This window comes from Ornithorhynchus anatinus, chromosome X5 (genome assembly GCF_004115215.2).
Source record: "Ornithorhynchus anatinus isolate Pmale09 chromosome X5, mOrnAna1.pri.v4, whole genome shotgun sequence".
In the NCBI taxonomy this organism is placed as follows: domain Eukaryota; kingdom Metazoa; phylum Chordata; class Mammalia; order Monotremata; family Ornithorhynchidae; genus Ornithorhynchus; species Ornithorhynchus anatinus.
Window position 1 is genome coordinate 69,483,758 of NC_041753.1, and position 24,390 is coordinate 69,508,147.

General features: G+C 63.3%; 1 protein-coding gene across 1 annotated transcript in view; it reads left to right on the forward strand.

Moving 5' to 3' along the window:
- The window catches only part of LOC103167493 (aminopeptidase O (putative)), a 100,825-nt gene that overhangs the window by 1,586 nt on the left and 74,849 nt on the right, over positions 1–24,390 (forward strand). The window contains exons 2-6 of the mRNA XM_039910758.1: positions 372–538; positions 1,839–1,959; positions 3,818–4,030; positions 19,654–19,843; positions 22,827–22,933. Coding sequence (XP_039766692.1) covers positions 372–538; positions 1,839–1,959; positions 3,818–4,030; positions 19,654–19,843; positions 22,827–22,933 — 798 coding nt within the window. The remainder of the gene's footprint in view (positions 1–371; positions 539–1,838; positions 1,960–3,817; positions 4,031–19,653; positions 19,844–22,826; positions 22,934–24,390) is intronic.

Consider the following 24,390-nt stretch of genomic DNA (forward strand, 5'->3'; position numbering starts at 1 on the left):
TCCCTCGGCCGCCCGGCCGCCGGCTCCGGCCCGGAACGGCCTCCCTCCTCCCACCCCGCCCGCCGTGGCTCCCTTCCCCCTTGGGAGCCTTATCGCGGGCCCGCCTCCTCCGAGAAGCCTTCCCCGACTGAGCTCCCCGTCTCTCCTCCTCCCGCTCCCTTCTGCGTCGCCCCGACCCGCTCCCTGCGTCCCTCCTTTCTTCCTTTCCCTCCCTGTCCGCCTCCCCCGGGACGGTCGGCTCCTCCCGGGCGGGGGACGGGTCTCCTCGTCGCCGGGCGGGACTCTCCCGGGCGCCCGTTCCGGCGTCCCGCGCCCCTCGGCCGCTCGGGAAGGGCCGTCGGCCGACCGTGCGTCCTTCCTTCTCTCCGCAGGCCGTGCGTCTACACCGCGGGCTCCCCCGTCAACAACCGGGCCCTCTTCCCGTGCCAGGACGCCCCCGAGGCCCTGTCCACCTGGGGGGTCACGGTCCACGCCGACGCCGGCCTCACGGTCCTGACCAGCGGCGAGAGCGAGGCCCGGCCCGGCCCCGCCCGTGGAGGTGAGGCGCTGGGAACGGCGCCCGGCGCGTGGCGGGCGCCCAGCGACCCCAGTCAGTCGCGACGGTCTCGGTCAAGCGCCGTTCTGAGCGCTGGGGGAGACGCCGGGTCCTCGGGCCGCCCCCCGCGGGGCTCGCGGTCTTCATCCCCGTTTGACGGACGAGGGAACCGAGGCCCGGGGAAGCGAGGCGACTCGCCCCGGGTCGAGCGGGGATCAGAACCCAGGCCTGGGCTCCGTCCACTGCGCCGTGCTGCTTCCCAAATGCCGCCGTTATTATTCGGTCTGGAAATAATAATAACGTTGGTGTCCGTTAAGCGCCTACTACGTGCAGAGCACCGTTCTAAGCGCCGGGGGAGAGACGGCGTCATCGGGTTGTCCCACGTGAGGCTCGGCCTTCATCCCCATTTGACGGATGAGGTCACTGAGGCCCAGAGAAGCGAAGTGACTCGGCCACAGTCCCGCGGCTGACGGGTGGCGGGGCCGGGCTTCGAACCCGTGACCTCCGACTCCCAAGCCCGGCCTCCTTCCACTGAGTCGGGCGACCTCTTTCCCAGCCCTTGGCAGAGCCCCCAACCGAGGGGCCGGGGAGCGTTTCGGATGGCCGGCCCCCCGCGTCCGGCCCCCGAGCCCGCCGTGGGCGGGGAGGTTGCCGATTTGGACCTTCCAAGCGCTCGGCACGGTGCCCTGCACACGGGAAGCGCTCGGTAAAGGCGATGGAGTGCCCGAACGAATAAGGGACCGTACCCAGCGCTCACCGTACTAAGCGTCGCGAGCCGACGGACTGGGGCGGGGGAGACGGACGTGAATCGAAAGAAATGGCCGAAGCCGCGGGGCTCGGCGGCGGCGGCCCGGCCTGGGGAGTCAGAGGTCGCGGGTTCGAACGCCGGCTGTGCCGCCGGGTGACCGCGGGCGAGTCGCTTCGCTTCTCTGGGCCTCGGTTGCCTCATCTGGAACGGGGGGGGGGGGGGGTGAAGGGTGGGAGCCTCACGGGGGTCGACCTCGCCCCCAGCGCGCTTAGGACGGTGCTCGGCACGTAGTGAGCGCTTAACGCGCCCCGACGTTATCATCATCATTATTAAATAAACGAGGGGCGCGGACGGAGAAAGGGAGCGAGGGGAGAGGGCGGTCAGGGAGGGCTTCCCGGAGGAGGCGCCCCTCCGGCAAGATTTGGAGGGTGGGGAGAGCGACGGTCGGGGGGGACCCGAGGCGGGACGCGGCGAGACGGATTCGGTCGTGTTTATCGAGCGCTCGCCGTGCTCTGGGAGCCGATCCGGAAAGGCCGGTCCCCTCTCCGTCCGCAGGACGCCGCAGCTGGTACTCGCGGGTCACCTCGCCCGCGCCGGCCTCCACCTTCGCCCTCGCCGTCGGGAGCTGGGCGCGAGTGGAGCCCCCGCCCCGGCCGCCCGAGCCGGCCGACCTCAGGTGGGTACGGGGCGCGGGGCCCCGGGGAGGCCCATCCCGGGGGGGTCCCGGCGGCCGGGGAGGGCGGGGCGGCCGGGTGGAAAGAGCTCCGATCGAGCGCTTGTTGGGCGCCCAGCGCTCGGGGGAGGACGAGAGAGGGAGGAGGCCCGACCCTCGGTCCGCCGTGGGCGCGGCGCGGCGCCGACCGCCGGGGAGAGGCCGACGGAGTCGACGGTCCCGGCCCTCCAGGGGCCGGAGGTCCGCCGTGCGCCGAGCGCTGTGCTGAGCGTCGGGGGGAGGACAGTAGGGTCTCTAGAAAGCGGCCGCCGGCCTCCCGGGGGTAAGAGCGCCGGGCAGGGCGCTGGGGAGAGGACGACAGAGGAGGCCGTCCCTGCCCTCGAGGAGCCGACGGTCGACTATAATAATAATAATAATAATAATATTGTTGGTATCTGTTAAGCGCTTACGACGTGCAGGGCGCCGTTCTAAGCCCCGGGGGAGATACGGGGTCATCGGGTCGTCCCACGGGAGGCTCACGGTTCATCCCCATTTTCCAGATGAGGTCAGTGAGGCCCGGAGAAGCGACTCGCCCGCAGTCACCCAGCCGACGAGCGGCGGAGCCGGGAGTCGAACCCAAGACCTGCGACTCCGAAGCCCAGGCTCTTCCCACCGAGCCGCGCCGCTTCCCTTATGTGCTGAGCACTGTGCTGAGCGGCGGGGAGGGGACAGTAGAGGTTCCCCGCTCTCAAAGAGCTGCCAGTCTATTGTAGTGATAATACTAATAACGTCGGTATCTGTGAAGCGCTTACTATGTGCCGAGCACTGTTCTAAGCGCCGGGGTAGACCCAGGGGAATCGGGTCGTCCCCCGTGGGGCTGCTGTGTGCGGAGCGCTGCGCTGAGGGCTAGGGCGAGGACGGCAGAGCTCGTGGACACCGTCCCTGCCCTGGAGGAGCCGACGGTCTCCCCGGCGCTCAGTGCGGTGCTCGGCGCGTTCGTACATTCGTCCGATCGGGTTTACCGTGTGCAGAGCGCCGCGCTGAGCGCCGGGGAGGGGACGCTAGGACAAGAGCCGGAAGGGAGGAGCAGCGCGACTCAACGGAAGGAACACGGGCTCGGGAGTCGGAGGTCGTGGGTTCGAATCCCCGCTCCGCCGCTCGTCAGCCGGCTGACCGTGGGCGAGTCGCTTCACTTCTCGGTGCCCCGGTGACCTCATCTGGAAAATGGGGATGAAGCCCGGGAGCCTCACGGGGGACAGCCTGATTACCCTGTATTCATTCAGTAGTATTTACTGAGCGCCGACTAGGCGCAGAGCGCCGTACTAAGCGCTCGGAATGGACAGATCGGCAACAGATGGAGACGGTCCCTGCCCTCCGACGGGCTCACGGTCTCATCGGGGGAGACGGACGGACGAGAACTGTTCTGAGATGAGGAAGAGGTCTGAGGAGGAGGAGTAAGAGGAGGAGGGGGAGGAGGAGGGGGAGGAGGAGTGGGCCATCCTACCGTGGAGTTGATAGTAATAACGATAGCATTTGTTAAGCGCTTACTATGTGCCGAGCACCTTTTCTAAGCGCTGGGGTGGTGCAAGGCGATCAGGTTGTCCCCCGTGGGGTCGACAGTCTTCATCCCCCGTCTCCGCCCCGGCGCTTAGAACGGCGCTCGGCACATAGTAAGCGCTTCACAGATACCAAAATGATTATGATTATTATCACCGAAGCTTCCGGCCCCCAAGGAGCTCGGGGCCTAGAGGGGGAGACAGACGTCAGAACCCCGGCGGTCCGGCTCCCAGCCCCGGGCCCTCGGTCCGTCCCGCCGGGCGGCGGGGGGTGAGGGGAGGCGGCGGGGGGCCCCAGGACCGATGAGTCGCGGCCTCCGTCTCAGGTGGACGGATCCGGCCGCCGGGCCCCCCGGGGAGGCCGCCGTCCCCTACCGGGTCTTCGCGCCCGCCCGGCTCCGGGCCGCCTGCGCCCGCATCCTGCTGCCCCTGGTCGCCCCCTGCCTCGCCGCCGCCCGCGCCACCCTGGGCCCGCACCCCTTCCGCCGCCTCGACCTCCTCCTCGTGCCCGCCAACTTCACCGGCCTGGGAATGGCCAGGTAACGGGGTCGGGGGGGGTGGGCGCTGGGACGGAGGGGCCGGGCCGGGGCGGGGGGAGGTTCAGGGAGGGAAGGGGGGCGTCGGGGATGGAGGTTCGGGGAGGGCGAGTCGCGGGTGAAGGGTCAGGGGACGGAGGGGCGGGGCGAAAGGTCAGGGAGGGTCCGGAGAGGAGATCGGGGGCGAGGCGGTCTGGGGTGGAGGGGCGGGGAGGGAGGGTCGGGGGTGAAGGGTCGGGGAGGGAGGGTCGGGGTGAAAGTTCGGGGAGGGAGGGTCAGGAGACGGAGTTTCGGGGAGGGAGGGTCGGGGGTGAAAGGTCAAGGGACGGAGGGGCGGGGAGGGAGGGGCGGGGGCGAGAGGTCGAGGAGGGAGGGTCCGGGATGGAAGGCGAGAGTCGGAGAGTCGATGGACCGGTCCATCACCGGCTCTTATCGAGCGCTTTGCTGTGTACCCAGCGCCGCGCCGAGCGTCGGGGCGGGACCGGCAGAACAGAGCCGGCAGCCGCTCGCCCTGCCCGCGGCGAGCCTCCGGGCAAGAGGGGCCGGGCCTCCGCGGACCCTCGCCCCGGGCTCGGCGTAACAAGTACCCCGATTCCCGTTCTTATCGCTAAGGACGTTCTTATTGGGGAAGCGGCGGGGCTCGGTGGAAAGAGCACAGGCTTTGGAGTCAGAGGTCATGGGTTCGAATGCCGGCTCTGCCGCCCGGCAGCCGTGCGACCGCGGGCGTGTCACTTCACTTCTCTGTGCCTCGGTCCCCTCATCCGGAAAATGGGGATTGAGACCGTGAGCTGGGTCCCCTGTGTCTTCCCCGGCGCTTAGGACGGCGCTGTGCACGTAGGAAGCGCTTAACAGATACCGACGTTATTACCAAGGGGGTTCCCCGGGAGACGCCCCGGGGGGCAAAGTCGCGTTCCGGTCGCGCCGGCCGCGTCTTGAATTAAAGCGGCGTCCGCCGGCCCGCTCGGCTCGGCTTTTCCGACGTAAACTCGTCTTTCAGGGGATTAGAGCTCGGCTATAAAATGTCCCACCCGGCGCGTCTGAGGCCCGGAACAGCCGGGAGATTTTTCCAGATCTCTTTGAGAGGATGACGAGAGACGACCACGTTGGGTTCGGCCGTTCGCTCGGGTCTCCCCGGCTCTCCGTCGCTCCTCAAGAGAGCCGGGCGCGGGGCCCTTTTCGCCCCCCAGACCTCCGATTCGTTCGTCCGATCGGATTTATTGAGCGCTCGCTACGTGCAGAGCGCCGTACCGGGCGCTTGGAATGGACAGATGGGCAACGGAGACGGTCCCGGCCCGCCGATCCTGGAGCGCGTCTGCGGCTGGAGGCGGATCGGCCTCTCCGTCGGGCGTTGGTTCGCCCGTTCGGTCCGTCTCCTTCGAGCGCCCGCTGCGTGCGCCGCACTGTGGGCGGAGGCGGCGTGGGGGAAGGGGCACGGCGCAGCGGATGGGACGGAAGGGCGTGGGTTCCAATCCCGGCTCCGCCGCTCGTCTGCTCGGTGACCTCGCTTCTCTGGGCCTCAGTTTCCTCATCTGGAAAATGGGGATGGAGACCGGGAGCCCCTCGTGGGACAGGGACTGGCTTGGATCTACCCCAGCGCTCAGTACAGCGTGGGAAGCAGCGGGGCTCGGTGGGGAGGGCCCGGGCTGGGGAGTCGGAGGTCTCGGGTTCGAATCCCGGCTCCGCCCCTTGTCAGCCGGGTGACCGTGGGTGAGTCACTTCCCTCCTCTGGGCCTCAGTGACCTCATCTGGAAACTGGGGATGGACACCGGGAGCCTCACGTGCGACGGGGACCGGCTTGGATCTACCCCAGCGCTTAGTAGAGCGTGAGAAGCAGCGGGGCTCAGTGGAAAGAGCGCGGGCTCGGGAGTCGGAGGTCATAGGTTCGAATCCCGGCTCCGCCCCTTGTGACTGCGGGCAAGTCACTTTGCTTCTCCGGGCCTCAGTTCCCTCCCCTGGAAAATGGGGATGAAGACCGGGAGCCCCACGGGGGGCAACCTGATGACCCGGTATCTACCCAGCGCTTAGCACGGTGCTCGGCACGTAGCAGGCGCTTAACAGATACCGATATTATTATTACCGGGCCCGACACCTAACCCTCTCCCGGTTCTCCTCTCACCTCTCCGGCCGTTCATTCTCCGTCTCCTCGGGGGGCTCCTCGTCCGCCTCCCACCCCCCCACCCTGGGGGTCCCCCAAGGGTCAGTCCCTTCTCGCCTCCCTCTCCACCCGCTCCCTCGGCGACCTCATTCGCCCCCACGGCTTCGACGACCACCTCCGTGCGGGCGACCCTCCCCCCCGCCATCTCCTTCTCCAGCCCCGATCTCTCTCCCTCTCCGCGGTCTCGCACCCCCTCCTGCCTTCGAGAGATCTCTGCTTCATTCGATCGTATTTGTTGAGCGCTCACTACGTGCAGAGCACTGGACTGAGCGCTCGGAATGGACAGTTCGGCAACAGACAGACCAGCCCTGCCCGTCGACGGGCTCATCCGGGGGGAGACGGACGGGCGAAAACGAGACAGCCTGATCGCGATAGAATCGAGGGGAAGGACACCTCGTGAACAAAATTAATAGGGGAGGAAAATCGATACATAGGAGCGCGGGGCTGGGGGGACGAGCGGAGGGAAAGGGGGGGAAGGGGGCTTAGCTGAGGGGAGGTGAAGGGGGGATGTCCCCCCATCACCTCAAACCTAACACGTCCACAACGGAGCTCCTCGTCTTCCCACCCCCCCCCCCGTCCTCCCCCCCGCCCCCCGACTTCCCCGTCGCCGTAGACGGCACCGCCCTCCTTCCCGCCTCACCGGCGCGTGCCCTTGGCCTCCTCCTCGACCGCTCCCTCTCGCTCAACCGGCCCGTTCGCTCCGTCACCAGGTCCCGTCGCTCCCCCCTTCACCACCTCGCCCAGATCCTCCCTCTCCTTAAATGAATAAATAAACCGTGGTGTTTGTTAAGCGCTTACTTTGTGCAAAGCACCGTTCTAAGCGCTGGGGGGGGGGGGATACAAGATGATCGGGTTGTCCCACGTGGGGCCCACGGTTTCCATCCCCATTTGACAGAGGAGGGAACCGAGGCCCAGAGAAGTGAAGTGACTCGCCCCGGGTCACACAGCTGCCAAGTGGCAGAGTTGGGATTCGAACCCATGACCTCTGACTCCAGAGCCCGGGCTCTTTCCACTGAGCCACGCTGCTTCTCCTTCCAAACCCCCGCTCCCCCTCGCCCGCCCGGGTTCCCGCGACGGCCTCCTCTCTGACCTCCCTGCCTCCTTGCCTCTTCCCACCCCGGTCCAGACTTCACCGCTGCCGGGATCGTATCTCTATAGAACCAGGCTCCTCGAAAAACTGCAGCGGTTGCCCACTGGCGCCGTATCAGACGGAACCTCCTCGCCGTTGGCTTTTGGGCAGTCCGCCACCCTGTCCCCTCCTACCTCACCTCCCTTCTCTGCTTCTCCAACCCGGCCCGCACCCTCGGCTCCTCTCCCGCCGCCGACCTCCTCGCCGGGCCTCCAGGTCGCCCGTCTCGCCGCCGACCCCTCGCCCGCGTCCCGCCCCTGGCCCGGAACCCCCTCCCTCCTCAAATCCCGCCGACGGGGACTCTTCCTCCCCCTTCAGAGCCTCACCGAAGGCCCACCTCCTCCGAGAAGCCTTCCCAGACTAAGCCCCGCTTTTCCCCGTCTCCCGCTCCCTTCTGCGTCGCCCCGACGCGCTTGCTCTTCCCCGCTCCCGCAGCATTCGTGCCCTCGTCTGTCATTTTATTCACTCGATGTCGGTCTCTCCGTCTCTAGGCTGCGGGCAGGGAATGCCGCCGTTTAGGGTTGTATCGCACTTTGCCAATCGCTTGAGAAGCAGCGTGGCTCGGCGGAAAGAGTCGGAGGTCATGGGTTCGAATCCCGGCTCCGCCGCTTGGCCGCCGGGTGACTGTGAGCGAGTCACTTCCCTTCTCTGGGCCTCAGTGACCTCATCTGGAAAATGGGGGTGAAGACGGGGAGCCCCACGTGGGACACCCCGATGACCCCGTCTCTCCCCCGGCGCTCAGAACGGCGCTCGGCACGTAGTGAGCGCTTAACCGATGCCAACGTTATTATTAGTCCAGTGTTCCGCACACAGTAAGCACTCGATCGATGTGATTGGAGGGATGAATCGATCCGTGGTTTTACCGCGTGCAGAGCGCCGCACTGAGCGCCTGGGAGAGTCCGATACGGCCGAGCGGGCGGAGACATTCCCCACCCACAGCGGGCCTGGGAGTCAGAAGGACGCGGGTTCTAATCCGGGCTCCGCCGCGTGCCCGCCGTGTGACCTCGGCCAGATCACTGAACTTCTCTGGGCCTCAGTTCCCGCATCTGGAAAACGGGGATGAAGAGCGTGAGCCCCACGTGGGACAACCTGATTCCCCTGGGTCTACCCCGGCGCTTAGAACAGTGCTCTGCACATAGGGAGCGCTTAACAAATACCATTATTATTCTTATCGTTTATTTTTTCTTTAAATTAGGGGAGACAGACAGAGGGGAGAGACCTCAGGTCCGGAGCGGGGATTTCTGGATTTTAGAAGAGGGCTTCATCCGCCCGATTCCATCTTTGCGCCTTCTGAACGTTCCGCCCCGTTTCCCTCCGCCTCTCGCTCCAAACCCAGGCCCGAATTACCCACATCTGCCTAGCTCTAATGTCGTTGCAGGGATAATGATGGAATATCCCATTAGTCTGTATTAAATTATTTATTTTCTAGTCTGCTGGCTCGCTCCTTTCCAGGTCTGATTAGATTTGGCTTGCGCTCTTCAGATTCGATAAGGGAGCCGATCCTTCCTGTTTTAAAATAGTTTCGATTTACAATTGAAGCCGCGTGGCCCGGTGGAGAGAACCCGGGCCCGGGAGCCGCCCCAGGTCTGCTGGGTGACCTTGGGCGAGCCGCTTCCCGTCCCCGGGCCTCGGTCGCCTCGTCCGTAAAACGGGGATTGAGAACCGCGAGCCCCGTGCGGGACGGGGACCGCGTCCGCCCCGATCGGCTCCGGATCAGGCGCGGAGGGCCCGGGACAGAGTGAGCGCTTAACAAGCGCCGTAAAGAAAACGTCGGGGGGGGGGGGGGACCAGCGTGGCATCTTGCCGTCGAGGAGGGAGTGGCTCTCTATGAGTCAGGCGGTCGTATTTACCGAGCGCTTACTTTCGCGCATTCATTCAGTCGTGTTTATCGAGCGCTTACCTCGTGCAGAGCGCTGCGCTGAGGGCTTGGGGGAGGACAGTGGGCCCGGAAGACCTTCCAACGGAAGGAGGGCCAGGAGACGCAAGAGAAAACGGTCCAGGGGCTCGGCACGCGGGAACGCGGCGGGGCCCGGTGGAAAGAGCCCGGGTTTGGGAGTCAGAGGTCGTGGGTTCTAATCCCCGCTCGGCCGCTTGTCGGCCGTGTCGCTTTGGACGAGTCGCTTCACTTCTCTGTGCCTCGGTTCCCTCGTCTGGGGACGAAGACCGTGAGCCCCACGTGGGACCACCTGATCGTCTTGTACCCGCCCCCCCCCCCCCAGTGCTTCGCACGTAGTAAGAGCTTAACAAATGCCATCATTTATCAAGAGAAGCCGCGTGACCTAGTGACCAGAACCCGGGCCTGGGGGCCGGAGGAACCTGAGTTCTAATCCCGTCTCCGCCGCTTGTCCGCTGGGTGACCTTGGGCCAGTCACTTCGCTTCTCCGGGTCTCAGTCCCCTCAACCGGAGAATGGGGATGGAGCCCGGGAGCCCCACGTGGGACCGTGTCCAACCCGAGTAGCTTCCGTCCACAACGGCGCTTAGTAGAGTGCCTGGCAGAGAGCGCTTAACGAATACTAGTATCAGATCACGAGCCCCACGTGGGACGGGGACCGTGTCCAAACGGTCGTATTTTCCGGATGAGGGGACCGAAGCCCAGGGTATCGAAATAATAAGAATAATAACAATAATGACGATGGTATCTGTTAAGCCCCTTGTGTATGTCAGGCACCGTACTGGACGGTGGGGCGGAGCCAAGCGAATGAGGTTGGACGCGGTCCCTGTCCCCCGTGGGGCTCACAGTCTCCATCCCCATTTTCCGGATGAGGGTCCCGAGGTCCAGAGAACAAAAATAATAATGACGACGGTATTTGTTAAGCCCCTACCGTGTGCCAAGCGCTGTACTAAGCGCCGGGGTGGAGCCAAACAAATAGGGTTGGACCCGGTCCCCGTCCCCCTTGGGGCTCACGGTCTCCGTCCCCATTTTCCAGATGAGGGAACTGAGGCCCGGAGAAGTGAAGTGAGTTGCCCCGGGTCACACGGCGGACACGAGACGGAGCTGGGACGAGAACCCGGGCCTTCCGACTCCAGCCCCGGGCTCTACCCACCGTGCCGTGCTGCTGTGTGGACTCTGGAGCTCTTCTAAGCCCAGACTCTAATAAGACTAATAATAATTGTGGTATCTGTTGAGCGCTTACTATGTGCAGAGCACCGTTCCAAGCGCCGGGGGAGATCCGGGGTCATCAGGTTGTCCCACGTGGGGCTGACGTTTTTTAATCCCCATTTTTGCCGATGAGGTCACTGAGGCCCAGCGAAGTGAAGTGACCTGCCCCAGGTCACCCAGCAGACAGGTGGCGGAGTCGGGATTAGAACCCACCACCTCTGACTCCCAAGCCCGGGCTCTTTCCGCTGAGCCACGCTGCTCCTCTCTAGAGCAGCCCTCAGCGTGAACCCCTGACCCGTATGGGCCCGAGCTGCACCCGGCCCGGGCTCTAGAACCGTGCGGGCTCCAGAGCTCCTCTGGCTTCAGACCCCGCGGATCCTCGAGCGGCCCTCGGCCTCAACCCCAGAACCGTGCGGACTTTGGAGTCGCCACGGACCCTCCAACCACCGCCCAGCGAATTCGGCCGGGCTCCAGCCGGCCTCGGGTCTCATTCGATTTTGTTTTCTCCAGGCTTCGCTAACGAGATTGTGTTTCTACAGAGATGGCGGGCCCCCGCCCCCACTCTCTCCCTCTCCCTCTCTTTCTCTCCCTTTTTCTCCCCTCCCTCTGTCTCCCTCCCTCTTTCTCTCCCCGCTCTGTCTCTCTTTCTCCCCCTCTCCCCTCTCTCTTTCTCTTTCTCTCCCTCTCCTTCTCTCTCCCTCCCTTTCTCTCCCTCCCTCTCTCTCTCTCCCCTCCTGTGTCTCTTTCTTTCTCTCCCTCTCCCCTCTCTCTTTCTCTCCCTCGCCTTCTCTCTCCCTCCCTTTCTCTCCCTCCCTCTTTCTCTCCCCCCTTCCTCTCTTTTTTCTCTCCCTCTCCCTCCCTCTTTTTCTCCCCTCCCTCTCTTTCTCTCTCCCCTCCCTTTCTTTCTCTCCCTCTCCTTTCTCCCTCCGTTTCTTTCCCCTCTCTTTCTCTCCTTCCCTCTTTTGCTCCCTTCCCTCTCTTTCTCTCCCCTTCTCTTTCTCTCCCTCCCTTTTTCTCTCCCCGTTTCTCGCCCTCTGTTTCTCTCTCCCTCCCTCTTTTTCTCCCCTCCCTCTCTCTCCCTTTTTCTTTCTCTCCCTCTCCTTCTCTCTCCCTCCCTCTTTCTTTCCCCTCTCTTTCTCTCCCTACCTCTTATTCTCCCCCTCTTTCTCTCCCTCTCCCTTCCTCTTTTTCTCCCCTCCCTCTCTGTCTCTCTCCTTTGTCTCTCTTTCTTTCTCTCCCTCTCTCTCCCTCTCCCCTCTCTCTTTCTGTTTCTCTCCCCCTCTTTCTCTCCCTCTCCTTCTCTTTCCTTCCCTCTTTCTTTCCCCTCGCTTTCTTTCCCTACCTCTTTTTCTCCCCCTCTTTCTCTCCCTCTCCCTCCCTCTCTTCTCCCCTCCCTCTCTCTCTCTCTCCCCCTCCCTTTCTCTCCTTCTCCTTTCTCTCTCCCTCCTTTCCCCCCCTTCTCTCCCTCTCCTCCCTTTTTTTCCTCCCCTCCCTCTCCCTTTCTCTCCCTCTCCCTCTCCCTCCCTCTCCTTCTCTCTCCCTCCTTTTTCTCCTCTCTCTCTTTCCTCCTATTTCTTTCCCTCTCCTCTCTCCCTCCCTCTTTCTCTCCCCCTTTCTCTCCTCCCTCTCGCTCCCTCTCTATCCCTTTCTCTTTCTCTCCCTCTCTCTCCCTCTCTCCCTCTTTCTCTCCCCTTCCCTTTCCTTCTCTCTTTCCCCTTCTCTCCCCTTCTCTCTCTCCTCTTTCTCTCCCTCTCTTTCCCCTTTCTTCTCTCTCCCACTTTCTCCATCTCACTCCCCTGCTCCCTCTCTCTTTCTCTGTCCCCCTCCTCTCTTTCTCTCCGCGCTCCTCTTCCCTCTCCCTCTCTCCCCTTCTCTCCCTTCCTCTTTCTCTCCTCTCTTTCTCTCTCCCTCCCACTTTCTCTCCGTCTCTCTACCCTGCTTTCACTCCCTCCTGCTCTCTGCCCCTTCTCTCCTCTGTCTCTCTCCCTCTTCCTCTCCGTCTCTCTCTCTCTCCTCCCTCTCTCTGCGTCTCCCCCGTCTCTCCATCTCTCTGCGTCTCTGTCTCGTTCCTCGGGATAGGCAGGTTTCCAGATGTCTGCCGGACCCGGAGCAGAGCCGGGGCTGTTTACATTTCAGCCGCTCGATGACTCACGCTGGGCACGGGGACTTTCTTCTTCCAGTCTGGGTGGCCACAGCCGGTCGGTCGTATTTATTGAGCGCTGGCTGTGCGCGGAGCGCTGGACTGAGCGCTTGGCCGAGCCCCGGGGGTGATGATGCTCGTGGTATTTGTTAAACGCTTACTAGGTGCGAGAACTGTACTAAGCGCTGGGGTAGCCAGGCCCCGCACGGGGCTCACGGGGCTCACAGTCTAAGGAGGAAGTAGAACAGGGATCGAGCCCCCATTTTGCAGACGAGAGAACCGAGGCCCAGAGAAGTGAAGTGACCCATCCCCGGTCACCCAGCGGACAGGCAGGGATTAGAGCCGAGAGCCTCCGACTCCCAGACCCGGGCTCTCTCCGCTGGGCCGGGCGAGTGGAATGACTTGCTCGAGGTCGCGCAGCAGACAAATGGTGGAGCTGGGCTGGGAACCCGGGTCCTCCGACTCCCGGGCCCGGGCTCTTTCCGCTCGGCTGCGCTGCTCCCGCGAGAGAAGTGAGGTGAAGCGAGCAGACGAGCGCAGGGCCGGGATTAGAACCCAGGTCCTCTGACTCCCAGCCCCGGGCTCTCTCCGCTAGGCCGCACCGCTCCTCCGAGAAAAGTGAAAAATAATAATAGCGATCGTAACGGGACTCGTCAGGCGCTTACTAATTAATTGATGTTGGTCTCTGTTAAGCGCTCACTCTGTGCCGAGCACCGTTCTGAGCGCTGGGGTAGACACGGGGGAGTCGGGATGCCCCACGTGGGGCTCCCGGTCTTCATCCCCATTTTCCAGATGAGGTCACTGAGGCACCGAGAAGTGAAGCGACTCGCCCACGGTCGCCCAGCTGACGAGCGGCAGAGCTGGGATTCGAACTCATGACCTCGGACTCCGAAGCCCGGGCTCCTTCCACTGAGCCACGCTGCTCCTCTATGTGCCGAGCGCTTTTCTAAGCGCTGGGGTAGATGCAGGGTCGTCAGGTCGGACCCAGTCCCCGTCCCACAGGGGGCTCCCGCTCTCAATCCCCGTTTTCCAGATGAGGAAACTGAGGCCCAGAGAAGTGAAGCAGACGAGATGAGGACCCAAGTCCCCCGACTCCCAGCCCCGGGCTCTTTCCGCTAGGCCGCGCCGCTCCCCCCGAGCGTTTCTTTTTCCCCGGGTGGGCTCCGTGGGCCGAGGGTCTAGGATGGGCCGGGGCCGGGAGGGGCGGAGCTGAGGTCGGGGGTCTCCGGCGGTCGGCGGCGGTGGATCTCGTTCCCGGCCGTTCTCGGCGCGCCCGGCGGCACCGCCGGCCCGGCCCACGGGCTTCGGGGAAACACAGAGGCGGCTCTGTTCTCCAGATAAAAGACCCACAGAGATAGCGCTGCGACGCACGCCCAAACGCCGCTCATTCATTCGCTGCTATTTATTGAGCGCTTACTGGGTGCGTCGCACTGTACTAAGCGCTTGGGGGAGGACAGCGTGACGCTGAACGGACCCATTCCCTGCTCACGACGAGCTGACGGTCTAGAGGACGCGCACGCAAGGAGAAGGGTGGCGGGGGGTCCCCAGAAAGGGGGAGGGGAATCCTCCCTCCCCCCCCCCCCCCCGTCGTTCCAAGCCCCTCCTCACCCAACCCGCCATTTCCCTCCGGGCCCGGTCTCTGAAGGAAGCCAGTCCGTCGTATTTATCGAGCGCTTACTGTGTGCAGAGCACTGTACTGAGCGCTTGGGGGAGGGCAATAGGAAAAGGATAACGTTGGTATTTGTTAAGCACTTACTAGGTGCAGAGCACTGTTCTAAGCGCCGGGGTAGGCGCAGGGGAATCAGGTCGTCCCACGTGGGCCTCACAGTTAATCCCCATTTTACAGATGAGGCCCAGAGAAGTGACTCGCCCACAGGCTGACAGGTGGCAGAGCGGGGATTCGAACTCATGACCCCTGACTCCAAAGCCCGTGCTCTTTCCACTGAGCCACGCTGCTCCTCGCGTCGTGTCTCTCTAGACACATTCCCTGCCCGCAACGAGCTTACGGGCTAGAGGGGGAGACGGACGTTGACAGAACGAAAGAAACGCGGGATGCGGACGGAAGCGGTGTGGGGCCGGGAAGGGGGGGATGAATAAAGGGAGCGAGTCAGGGCGACGCAGAAGGGAGCGGGAGAAGAGGAAAGGAGGAAACCGGCCTCCGGTAAGGCTTCGAAGGATGGGAGAGTCGTCGTCCGCGGGATTTGAGGAGGGAGGGCGGTCCGGGCCAGAGGCGGCACGTGGGCGAGAGGTCGGCGGCGAGAGGGGGGCCCGGCGAGAAGGTCGGCATTAGAGGAGCCCGGTTTGCGGGCCGGGCTGGAGTAGGAGAGTAGCGAGGTGAGGTAGGAGGGGGGGCGAGGTCATCGAGGGTCTTAAAGCCGAAGGTCAGGAGTCTCTGTTCGACGGGCAACGGCCGGAGGTTCTTGAGGAGCGGGGAGACGCGGTCCGAACGTTTTCGCAGGAGGATGATCCGGGCGGCAGAGGGAAGCGTGGACCGGGAGCGGGGGGAGACGGGAGGCGGCGGGGTCGGCGAGGAGGCCGACGCGGCGATCGAGGCGGGAGAGGAGGAGTGCCTGGCCGAACCCGGTCGCGGTTTGGATGGAGGGGGAAGGGTGGATTTCGGGGGTGTTGCGGAGGTCGGACCGACGGGGCCGGTGACCGACTGAAGGTACGGGTTGAATGACGGAGAGATCGAGCCGAGGGTACGGGCCTGGGAGACGGGAGGGACGGCGGCGGCGTCTACGGGGACGGGACGGTTTACGGGCAGGACGGGGTTTGGGTGGGAGGGTGAGGAGCTCTCCGTTTCGGGCGCGTTCACTTGAGGGGACGGCGGGACGTCCACGTGGAGAATCAACAGACGTTGAATCCCCATTTTACGGATGAGGGAACCGAGGCCCGGAGAAGCGAAGTGACCTGCCCCGGGTCCCGCAGCAGGCCCGCGGGGGAGCCGGGATTAGAACCCAGGTCCCCGACTCCCAACCCCGGGCTCTCTCCCCCGAGGCCTCCCCGCTTCTCTAAGGGGAGTGAAGTGACTCGCCCAGGGTCCCGCAGCAGGCCCGCGGCGGAGCCGGGATTAGAACCCAGGCCCCCGGCTCCCGACCCCGGCCTCTCTCCCCCGAGGCCTCGGCGCTTCTCATAGGGAAGTGAAGTGGCCCGCCCCGCGTCGCCCGGCGGACGGGCGGCGGAGCCGGGATTAGAACCCAGATCCTCGCGACTCCCAGGCCCGGGGCTCTTTCCGCGGAATGCCGAGGGTGGGCGGGTGTCAGGGGACGAACCGCTCGGAATGACTCCCGTTTTCCTCCCTCCGGCTGACGGGAATTCCGCCCCGTTGGCGGGGGCCGGGGGCGGGCCTCCGCCTCCTCCCCCCGGTCCCCCCAAAATGTTCCAGCCGCCGCCGGACGGGGCGGTTTTGGCGGCCCGCTGGCCTCGCCCACGGCTTTCTCAGCAAACCCGCCGCTTCCGGACGACACAGAGGCTTCAGTGTCTCTGCGAGCGTCTCTGACGTTAGCGGGGAGGGGGTGGGTCTGGGCCCCCCCTCGAAGCCCCCCCCCCCCCGGTTTTGTTTCGCCGGCTTCCCCGGCCCGGCTCGGGTGGAGAGTCCGGGTCCTCTGCGTCCACCTCCTCCGCCCCTCGGCGGGCCCGGAGGACCAGGCCCGGGGGGCTCACTCTGGCCCCAGAGGGGAACGTTTTCCTGGGAGAAGATCTTGAGGGGGAGCACTTTCCCGAGAGCGGAGCCCGGGTGGGAGCACTTGCCCGAGAGCGGAGCCCGGGTGGGAGCACTTTCTGGAGAGCAGAGCCCGGATGGGAGCACTTTCCCGAGAGCGGAGCCCGGGTGGGAGCACTTTCTTAAGGGCAGAGTCTGGTGGGAGCACTTTCCCGAGAGCGGAGCCCGGGTGGGAGCACTTTCTGGAGAGCAGAGCCTGGATGGGAGCACTTTCCCGAGAGCGGAGCCCGGGTGGGAGCACTTTCTGGAGAGCAGAGTCTGGTGGGAGCACTTTCCGGAGAGCGGAGCCTGGTGGGAGCACTTTCTGGAGAGCAGAGTCTGGTGGGAGCACTTTCCCGAGAGCGGAGCCCGGGTGGGAGCACTTTCTTAAAGGCAGATTCTGGTGGGAGCACTTTCCCGAGAGCGGAGCCCGGGTGGGAGCACTTTCTTAAGAGCAGAGTCTGGTGAGAGCACTTTCCCGAGAGCAGGACTCTGAGGAGGAGCACTTTCCCGAGAGCAGACCCCAGAAGGAGCACTTTCTTGAGAGCAGATTCTGCTGGGAGCACTTTCCCAAGAGCAGGACTCTGAGAGGAGCCCCGGGTGGGAGCGCTCGCCCTAAGCGAGCACTTGTGGGAGGCAGCGGGGGTGGGGCAAGACGGTCAGTGGGGCAGTTGGAAGATCCAGGTTCAAGTCCCAGCTCCGTCCCCATCCTGCTGCGTGACCCTTTTTTTTTTTAAAATGGTATTTATTAGGCGCTTACTATGCGCCGGACGCCATACTGGACGCTGGGGTATTACAGGCTAATCGGGTTGGACACGGTCCCTGCCCCACGTGGGACTCACGGTCTTAATCCCCATTTTCCAGATGAGGGAACTGAGGCAGAAGTGAAGTGACTTGCCCAAGGTCGCCCAGCAGGCAGGTGGCAGAGCCGGGATTAGAACCCGTGACCTTCTGACTCCCGGGCCCGGGCTCCAGCCCCAGTGCCACGTTGAGCGAAGTGACTTGCCCCGGGTCACACAGCGGGTAAGCGGAATTAGAACCCGGGTCCTCCCACTCCCAGCCCCCGGTTCTTTCCATCAGGCCGCGCTAACTTGCAGAGAAGCAGCGCGGCTCGGTGGAAAGAGCCCGGGCTTGGGAGTCAGAGGTCGTGGGTTCGACTCCCGGCTCTGCCACCTGTCCGCTGTGTGACCGTGGGCGAGTCGCTTCACCTCTCTGGGCCTCAGTGACCTCGTCTGTAAAATGGGGATTAACTGTGAACCTCAGGCGGGACGACCCGATGACCCTGTATCTACTCCAGCGCTTAGAACGGTGCTCGGCACATAGTGAGCGCCTAACAAATACCAACATGATTAGCAGCGTGGCTCAGTGGAAAGAGCCCGGGCTTTGGAGTCAGAGGTCACGGGTTCGACTCCCGGCTCTGCCACCTGTCCGCTGTGTGACCGTGGGCGAGTCGCTTCACTTCTCTGTGCCTCAGTTCCCTCATCTGGAAAATGGGGATGAAGACCGGGAGCCTCGCGTGGGACGACCCGATGACCCCGTCTCTCCCCCGGCGCTCAGAGCAGTGCTGTGCACATAGTAAGCGCCTAACAGATACCAACATTATGATTATTCTCTAAGAGGAGCGAAGTGACTTGCCCAAGGTCACACAGCAGTTCCCCTTTTAGACTCCAAACTCGCTGTGGACAGGGAGCGTGTCGGTTTATTTTTATATCGTACTCCCCCAAACTCTTAGTAAAGTGCTCCGCCCACGATAAACGCTCAATGTATGCGACCGCATGAGGTGGCGGAGCGGGATTAGAACCCCGATCCTCTGACTCCCAGCCCCAGGACTCTTTCCTCTAGCCGGCGCTGCTTCTCGAAGAGAAGTGAAATGACTCTCCCAAGGTCACCCCGCAGACACTCGGCAGAGCCTTCCCGGTCAGGCAGTCGATCGGTGGTATTTGTTGAGCGCTCACTCTGTGCAGAGCACTGTGCTGAGCACTTGGGAGAGGACAACACAGAGCTGGAGCGGCGAGAGACAGAGCCGGTGGCCGCGTGGCTCCGCACCGCCTCGGCAGCACGAGGCGCACCGGAAGATCCTCACCACGGCCTGGAATTCCCCACCCTTGGCGAGCCTCGGCTCTTCGCTTTCTCCTTTTCCATTTGATTGAGATTCGACCCTACCCATTTGTCCATTCCGAGCGCTTAGTACAGTGCTCTGCACATAGCGAGCGCTCAATAAATACTATGGAATGAATGAGTCGGGACACAGGGTCGCAACCCGCTCGGGAAGATCCCTTCCTCTCTCTTTTCGGTCTGTCTTCTCACCGTATTTGTTCGGCGCTTACCCCGTGCCGGGCACTGCGCTGAGCGTCGGCGGAGATGCGAGTTAATCGGGGCGGATCCGGTCCCTGTCCCGCCCGGGGGCCCGGGGTGTCCGTCCCCGTTTTACAGAGGAGGGAACTGGGGCCCGGAGAAGTGAAGTGACTCAGCCAAGATCACGCAGCAGACCGGCGGCGGGGTTGGGGACGGGTGCGGGACGGATTATTCGATCGAGCGAGACGGGCGTCTGTCTTGAGTGAGACAAATGCTTAACGGCATGAGAAGCAGCGTGGCTTAGCGGAAAGAGGCCGGGCTTGGGAGTCAGAGGTCTTGGGTTCTAATCCTGGCTCCACCACTTGTCAGCTGTGTGACTTTGGGGAAGTCACTTCACTTCTCCGGGCCTCAGTTCCCTCCTCTGAAAAATGGGGATGAAGACCGTGAGCCCCGCGGGGGACGACCCGATGACCCCGTATCCCCCCCCCCCAGCGCTTAGAACGGCGCTCGCCACATCGTAAGCGCTTGACGGGTGCCGTCGTCATCGTCCTTGTTATTATCGTATCCCCCCCGGCACATGGAACGGTGCTCGGCACATAGTGAGCGCTTAACGAATACCATTATCATTAATAATAATAATTACGGCATCAAGTGAGCGAAGCGACTCGCCCCGGGTCGGCGGCGGAGGTGGGATTGGAACCCGGGTCCTCTGACTCCCAGCCCCAGGCTCTTTCCACTGGGCCGTGCTCCTTCTCCGAGAGGAGCGAAGTGACTTACCCAGGGTCACACAGCAGCTCCCCTTCTAGACTGTAAACTCGTTGGGAGTCGGGAGAGGACGATCCAACAGAATTAGCAGACTCATTCCCCGCCCATCACGGGCTTACAGTCTGAAGTGTGGGGTTGAAAATGAATCCCCCGCACCGGGGTCAGGTCGAGCCTCCCTGCCTCCCATCCCCTAATATGGCGGCCTCTCGGCCCCTCGGGCCCCCACAGCCCCCACCCGACCTTCCCGTCCCGGGGCGTCCCGTCCCGAGGAGGGCAGCTTGGGCCTCCCCCGCCCCCCGTCCCGTAACGTGGCGGCCTCTCGTCCCCTTGTGCCTCCGCAGCCCCCACCTGATCTTCCTGTCTCAGAGCGTCCTGTCGGGAGGCGGGCACCTGTGCGGGCCCCGCCTGTGCCACGAGGTGGCCCACGCCTGGTTCGGGTTGGCCATCGGGGCCCGCGACTGGACCGAGGAGTGGCTCAGCGAAGGCTTCGCCACCCACCTGGAAGATGTGTTCTGGGCCGAGGCGCAGCAGGTAGGCCCCCCTCCAACCCCCGGAAGCCCCAGGGCGTGGTCGGGGGGCGCGGGGCGGGGGGGCCGGAGGGAGACGGTCAGGCCGAGATGGCGGTACGGGGTCTCCCGGGAAGGCAGCGCGGCCTCGTGGCCCCGCGGATCGAGTTCGGGCCCGGGAGTCAGAGGACCGACCTGTCTGCCGGGAGACCTTGGACGAGTCACCTCACTCTGCTGTGCCTCGGTTCCCTCCTCTGTAAAACGGGGATGGAGACGATGAGCCCCGTGTGGGACGGGGACTGGGTCCGACCCGCTTAGCTTGTCCCCGCCCCAGTGCTTCGGCCAGGCACGTAGTTAAGCGCTTAACGGATGCCACGGTTTTTATTAGTGGAAAGCGCCTCCTCGGCTGGGAGCCGGGAGCCCCAGGGTTCGACACCTGTCCGCTGGGGGACCTCGGGCAAGTCGCCTGACCTCTCCGGGCCCCGGTTCCCTCGTCGGCCCGACGGAGATCGGGGGCCCGTTCTCCTTCCTACTCGGACCGGACGCCCCGTGTGTTGGGGATAAGATGCCCGCTCTCCCTTCTTCTCATTTTTATTTTACTTTCCTGATATTTGTTAAGCGCCTACTACGTGCCAGGCCCCGTTCTAAGCCTGGGGCAGATAGGAGGTGATCAGGTCAGACGCGGTCCCCGTCCCCCACGGGGCTCCCAGTCTTCACCCCCATTTTCCAGACGAGGGAACCGAGGCTAGAGGAGTGAAACGACTTGCGCGAGGTCCCACGGAAGACGAGCGGCAGAGCCGGAACTAGAACCCGGGTCCTTCTGACTGGCTCTGGCCTCCCTCCCTCCCTCCCCGTCTCCTCCTCCCTTCTCCCTCTTTCCCTCACCTCCCCTTCTCCCTTTCCCTCACATCTCCTACTCCCTCACACTCCCTCTTCCCCACCTTTCCCTCTCCCTCATCTCTCCCTTTCTCTCTCCCTCCCTCTTTCCCTCACCTCCCTCGTCCCTTCTCCCCCACCTTTCCCTCTCCTTCCATCTCTCCCTCATCTCTCCCTTTCTCTCTCCCTCCCTCTTTCCCTCACCTCCCTCGTCCCTTCTCCCCCACCTTTCCCTCTCCTTCCATCTCTCCCTCATCTCTCCCTTTCTCTCTCCCTCCCTCTTTCCCTCACCTCCCTCGTCCCTTCTCCCCCACCTTTCCCTCTCCTTCCATCTCTCCCTCATCTCTCCCTTTCTCTCTCCCTCCCTCTTTCCCTCACCTCCCTCGTCCCTTCTCCCCCACCTTTCCCTCTCCTTCCATCTCTCCCTCATCTCTCCCTTTCTCTCTCCCTCCCTCTTTCCCTCACCTCCCTCGTCCCTTCTCCCCCACCTTTCCCTCTCCTTCCATCTCTCCCTCATCTCTCCCTTTCTCTCTCCCTCCCTCTTTCCCTCACCTCCCTCGTCCCTTCTCCCCCACCTTTCCCTCTCCTTCCATCTCTCCCTCATCTCTCCCTTTCTTTCTCCCTCCCTCTTTCCCTCACCTCCCTCGTCCCTTCTCCCCCACCTTTCCCTCTCCTTCCATCTCTCCCTCATCTCTCCCTTTCCCTTTCTCTCTTCCTCCCTCTTTCCCTCACCTCCCTCGTCCCTTCTCCCCCCCCTTTCCCTCTCCCTCCATCTCTCCCTCATCTCTCCCTTTCCCTCTCTCTCTCCCCCTTACCTCCCCTTCTCCCTCCCTCTTTCCCTCACCTCCCTATCCCCTTCTCCCTCACATCTGCCTCTCCCTCACCTCTTGCTCTCCCCCTCACATCTCCCTCCCTCTTTCCCTCTCTTCCCCGTCTGTCTTCCTCCTCTCTCCCTCACCTCCCCTTCCCCTTCCCCTCCCATCTCCCTCTCCCCCCCCCTTTTTCTCTCTCTCCTCTCGCTCACTTCCCTTTCTCCCTCTCCCTCACATCTCCCTTCCCCTCTCCTTCAGGCTTCCCTCTCCCTCTCTCCCTCTCCATCCTCCTCTGCCATCGGTGGGTCCCCCCGTGCCCCGGGAGCCGGGCGGGCTGAGGCTGTGGCGAGCGCCCGGTGCCCGGGCCCGAGCCGCGGCACCAGGCGCCTCTGTGCCCGCTGATTTTGCTCTCGACGCCAACTTCCCTCCGCCGTGGCTCCGGCCGCCCGGGCCCGCGGCTCGGGAGAGAAGGACGCGGGGGCCCAGGCGGGAGGCGGCGAGCGAGGGAGAAGCCCAGCACCAGGCGGAGAGCAGGAGGACGGCGGGGGTGAGGGGTGCCCGGCTCCATCCCTCGGGAGCCGCCTCTCTCCCTCGGTAATAATCATGGCATCTGTTAAGCGTTTACTGCGTGCCTGGCGCTCTACTAAGCGCTGGGGTGGATACAAGTATATCCGGTAGGACCCAGTCCCCGTCCCCCGTGGGGCTCCCGCTCTCCATCCCCATTTTCCAGAGGAGGGAACTGAGGCCCAGAGAAGGGAAGTGACTTGTCCAAGGTCACACGACAGACAAATGGCAGAGTAGGGATTAGAACCCGTGACCTTCTGACTCCCAGGCCCCGGCTCTAGCCGCTACACCCTTCCCGCCGGCGGCGGGAAGGCGACGGACCATCGGCCTCTCTCCCCGGGCCTCCCGGTGCCCCCGGAGAAGGAGCACGGCGTAGTGGTTAGAACCCCGGCCTGGGAGTCAGAAGGTCTCGGGTTCCCATCCCACCTCTGTCTCTTGTCTGCTGTGTGACCTTGAGCAAGTCACTGCACTTGACTTCCCTGGGCCTCAGTGACCTCACCTGTAAAACGGGGAGGAAGACCGTGAGCCCCACACGGGACGGGGGCTGTGTCCGACTCGATTTGCTCGGCCCCGGCGCTTAGTAAAGTGCCCGACAAACAGCGCTTAACGGACACCGTTGTGAGTGTCGTCATCATCCGGGAGCGCTCGCGTTGGCCGTCCCGTGCGTGCCCGTCCGGGCCGCCCGGTGCCCACGGTCCCGTCGGGGGCGGCTCACCTTCACCGTCCTGGGTGCGCCCGTCACGTTCGCCGTGACAGCTGACGCCGGAGGAGGCCCAGGAACAGCAGGACCTAAAGGCGGCGATCCGCTGGATAAGACTCCGGGACGAGGTGACCAACTCACAGGAAGAGATGCAAGTGCTGAGGTGAGTGGGGGGCGGGGGGCCCGGGAGGTGGTGGGGACCCCCGGCTCTTCTCCCCTTCTCCTCCTCTTCCTCCTCCTCCCCCCGCCCTTCCGCCTCCTCCCCGCCCTCCATCGCTGCCAACTCGGCCTCTTTTGGGAGATGGATTCGCTCCAGAGGACTCCCTCCCGGCTTGGGGCACACTCCTCCTCCTCTCTTCCTCTTCCTCCCTCTCCTCCTCCTCCTCTTCCTCCTCTTCTTCCTCCTCCTCCTCCTCCCCACCCTCTGGCCAGCCACCCCGGCCTCTTCTGGGCGATGGATTCACTCCAGAGGACTGTCCTTCTGGGACACTCTCCTCCTCCTCCTCTTCCTCCTCTTCCTCCCTCTCCTCCTCCTCTTCTTCTCCCTCCTCATCTTCTCCTCTTCCCCCTCCTGCTCCTTCTCTTCTTCGCCTCTTCCTCCATCTCCTTCTCTTTCTCCTCCTGTGTTCTTCCTCCCTCTCCTTCTTCTCCCCCTCTTTTCAAGATCTTTCTCCTCTTTCCCCTCCTGCTCTTCCTCCTCTCATCCTCCTTCTCATTCTCTTCCTCCTCCTCTCTTCCTCCCTCTCCTCCTCCTCCTCCTCCTCTTTGCATGGTCTCCTCTTTCCCCTCTCATCCTCCTTCCCCTCCTGCTCTTCCTCCTCTCATCCTCCTTCTCTTTCTTTTCCTCCTCCTCTCTTCCTCCCTCTCTTTCTCCTCCTCTTTTCATGGTCTCCTTTTCCCCCTCCTGCTCTTCCTCCTCTCATCCTCCTTCTCATTCTCTTTCTCCTCCTCTCTTCCTCCTCCTGTGCTCCCTCTCCTTCTCCTCCTCCTCCTCTTTTCGTGGTCTCTCTCCTCTTTCCCCTCCTGCTCTCCGTCCCCCTCTTCTCCTCTTCCTCCTTCTCCTCCTCCCCTTTTTCTTTCTATCTCCTTTTTCCTCCTCCCCTTCCTCTTCCTATCTTTCTCCTCTTGACTTCCTCCTTCTTCTCCTCTCTTAGGCCTCCCCTTGCTGTCTTCTTCTGAAGGAGCGAGGTTTAGTAAAAAGAGCCCGGGCTTGGGAGTCAGAGGTCCTGGGTTCTAATCCCGGCTCCTCCACTTATCAGCTGTGTGACTTTGGGCAAGTCACTTCACTTTTCTGGGCCTCAGTTACCTCATCTGTAAAATGAGGATGAAGACTGCGAGCCCCATATGGGACAACCTCAGTGCCTTGTATCTACCCCAGTGCTTAGAACAGTGCTTGGCCCATAATAAGTGCTTTACAAATACCATCATTAGTATTATCATTTTTGTTTCTCCTCTTCCTCTTCTCCCCTTTTTGTAATCCACCTCTTCCTCCTCCTACTTCTCTTCTTCCTCTTCCTCCTCCTATCTGCTTTATTTCTCTCCTCCTCCTCTTCTCCTTCTCTTCCTTCTCCTCATTCCTTTCCTCCTCTTCCTGTCTTTGTCCTCCTCCTCTTCCTCTTC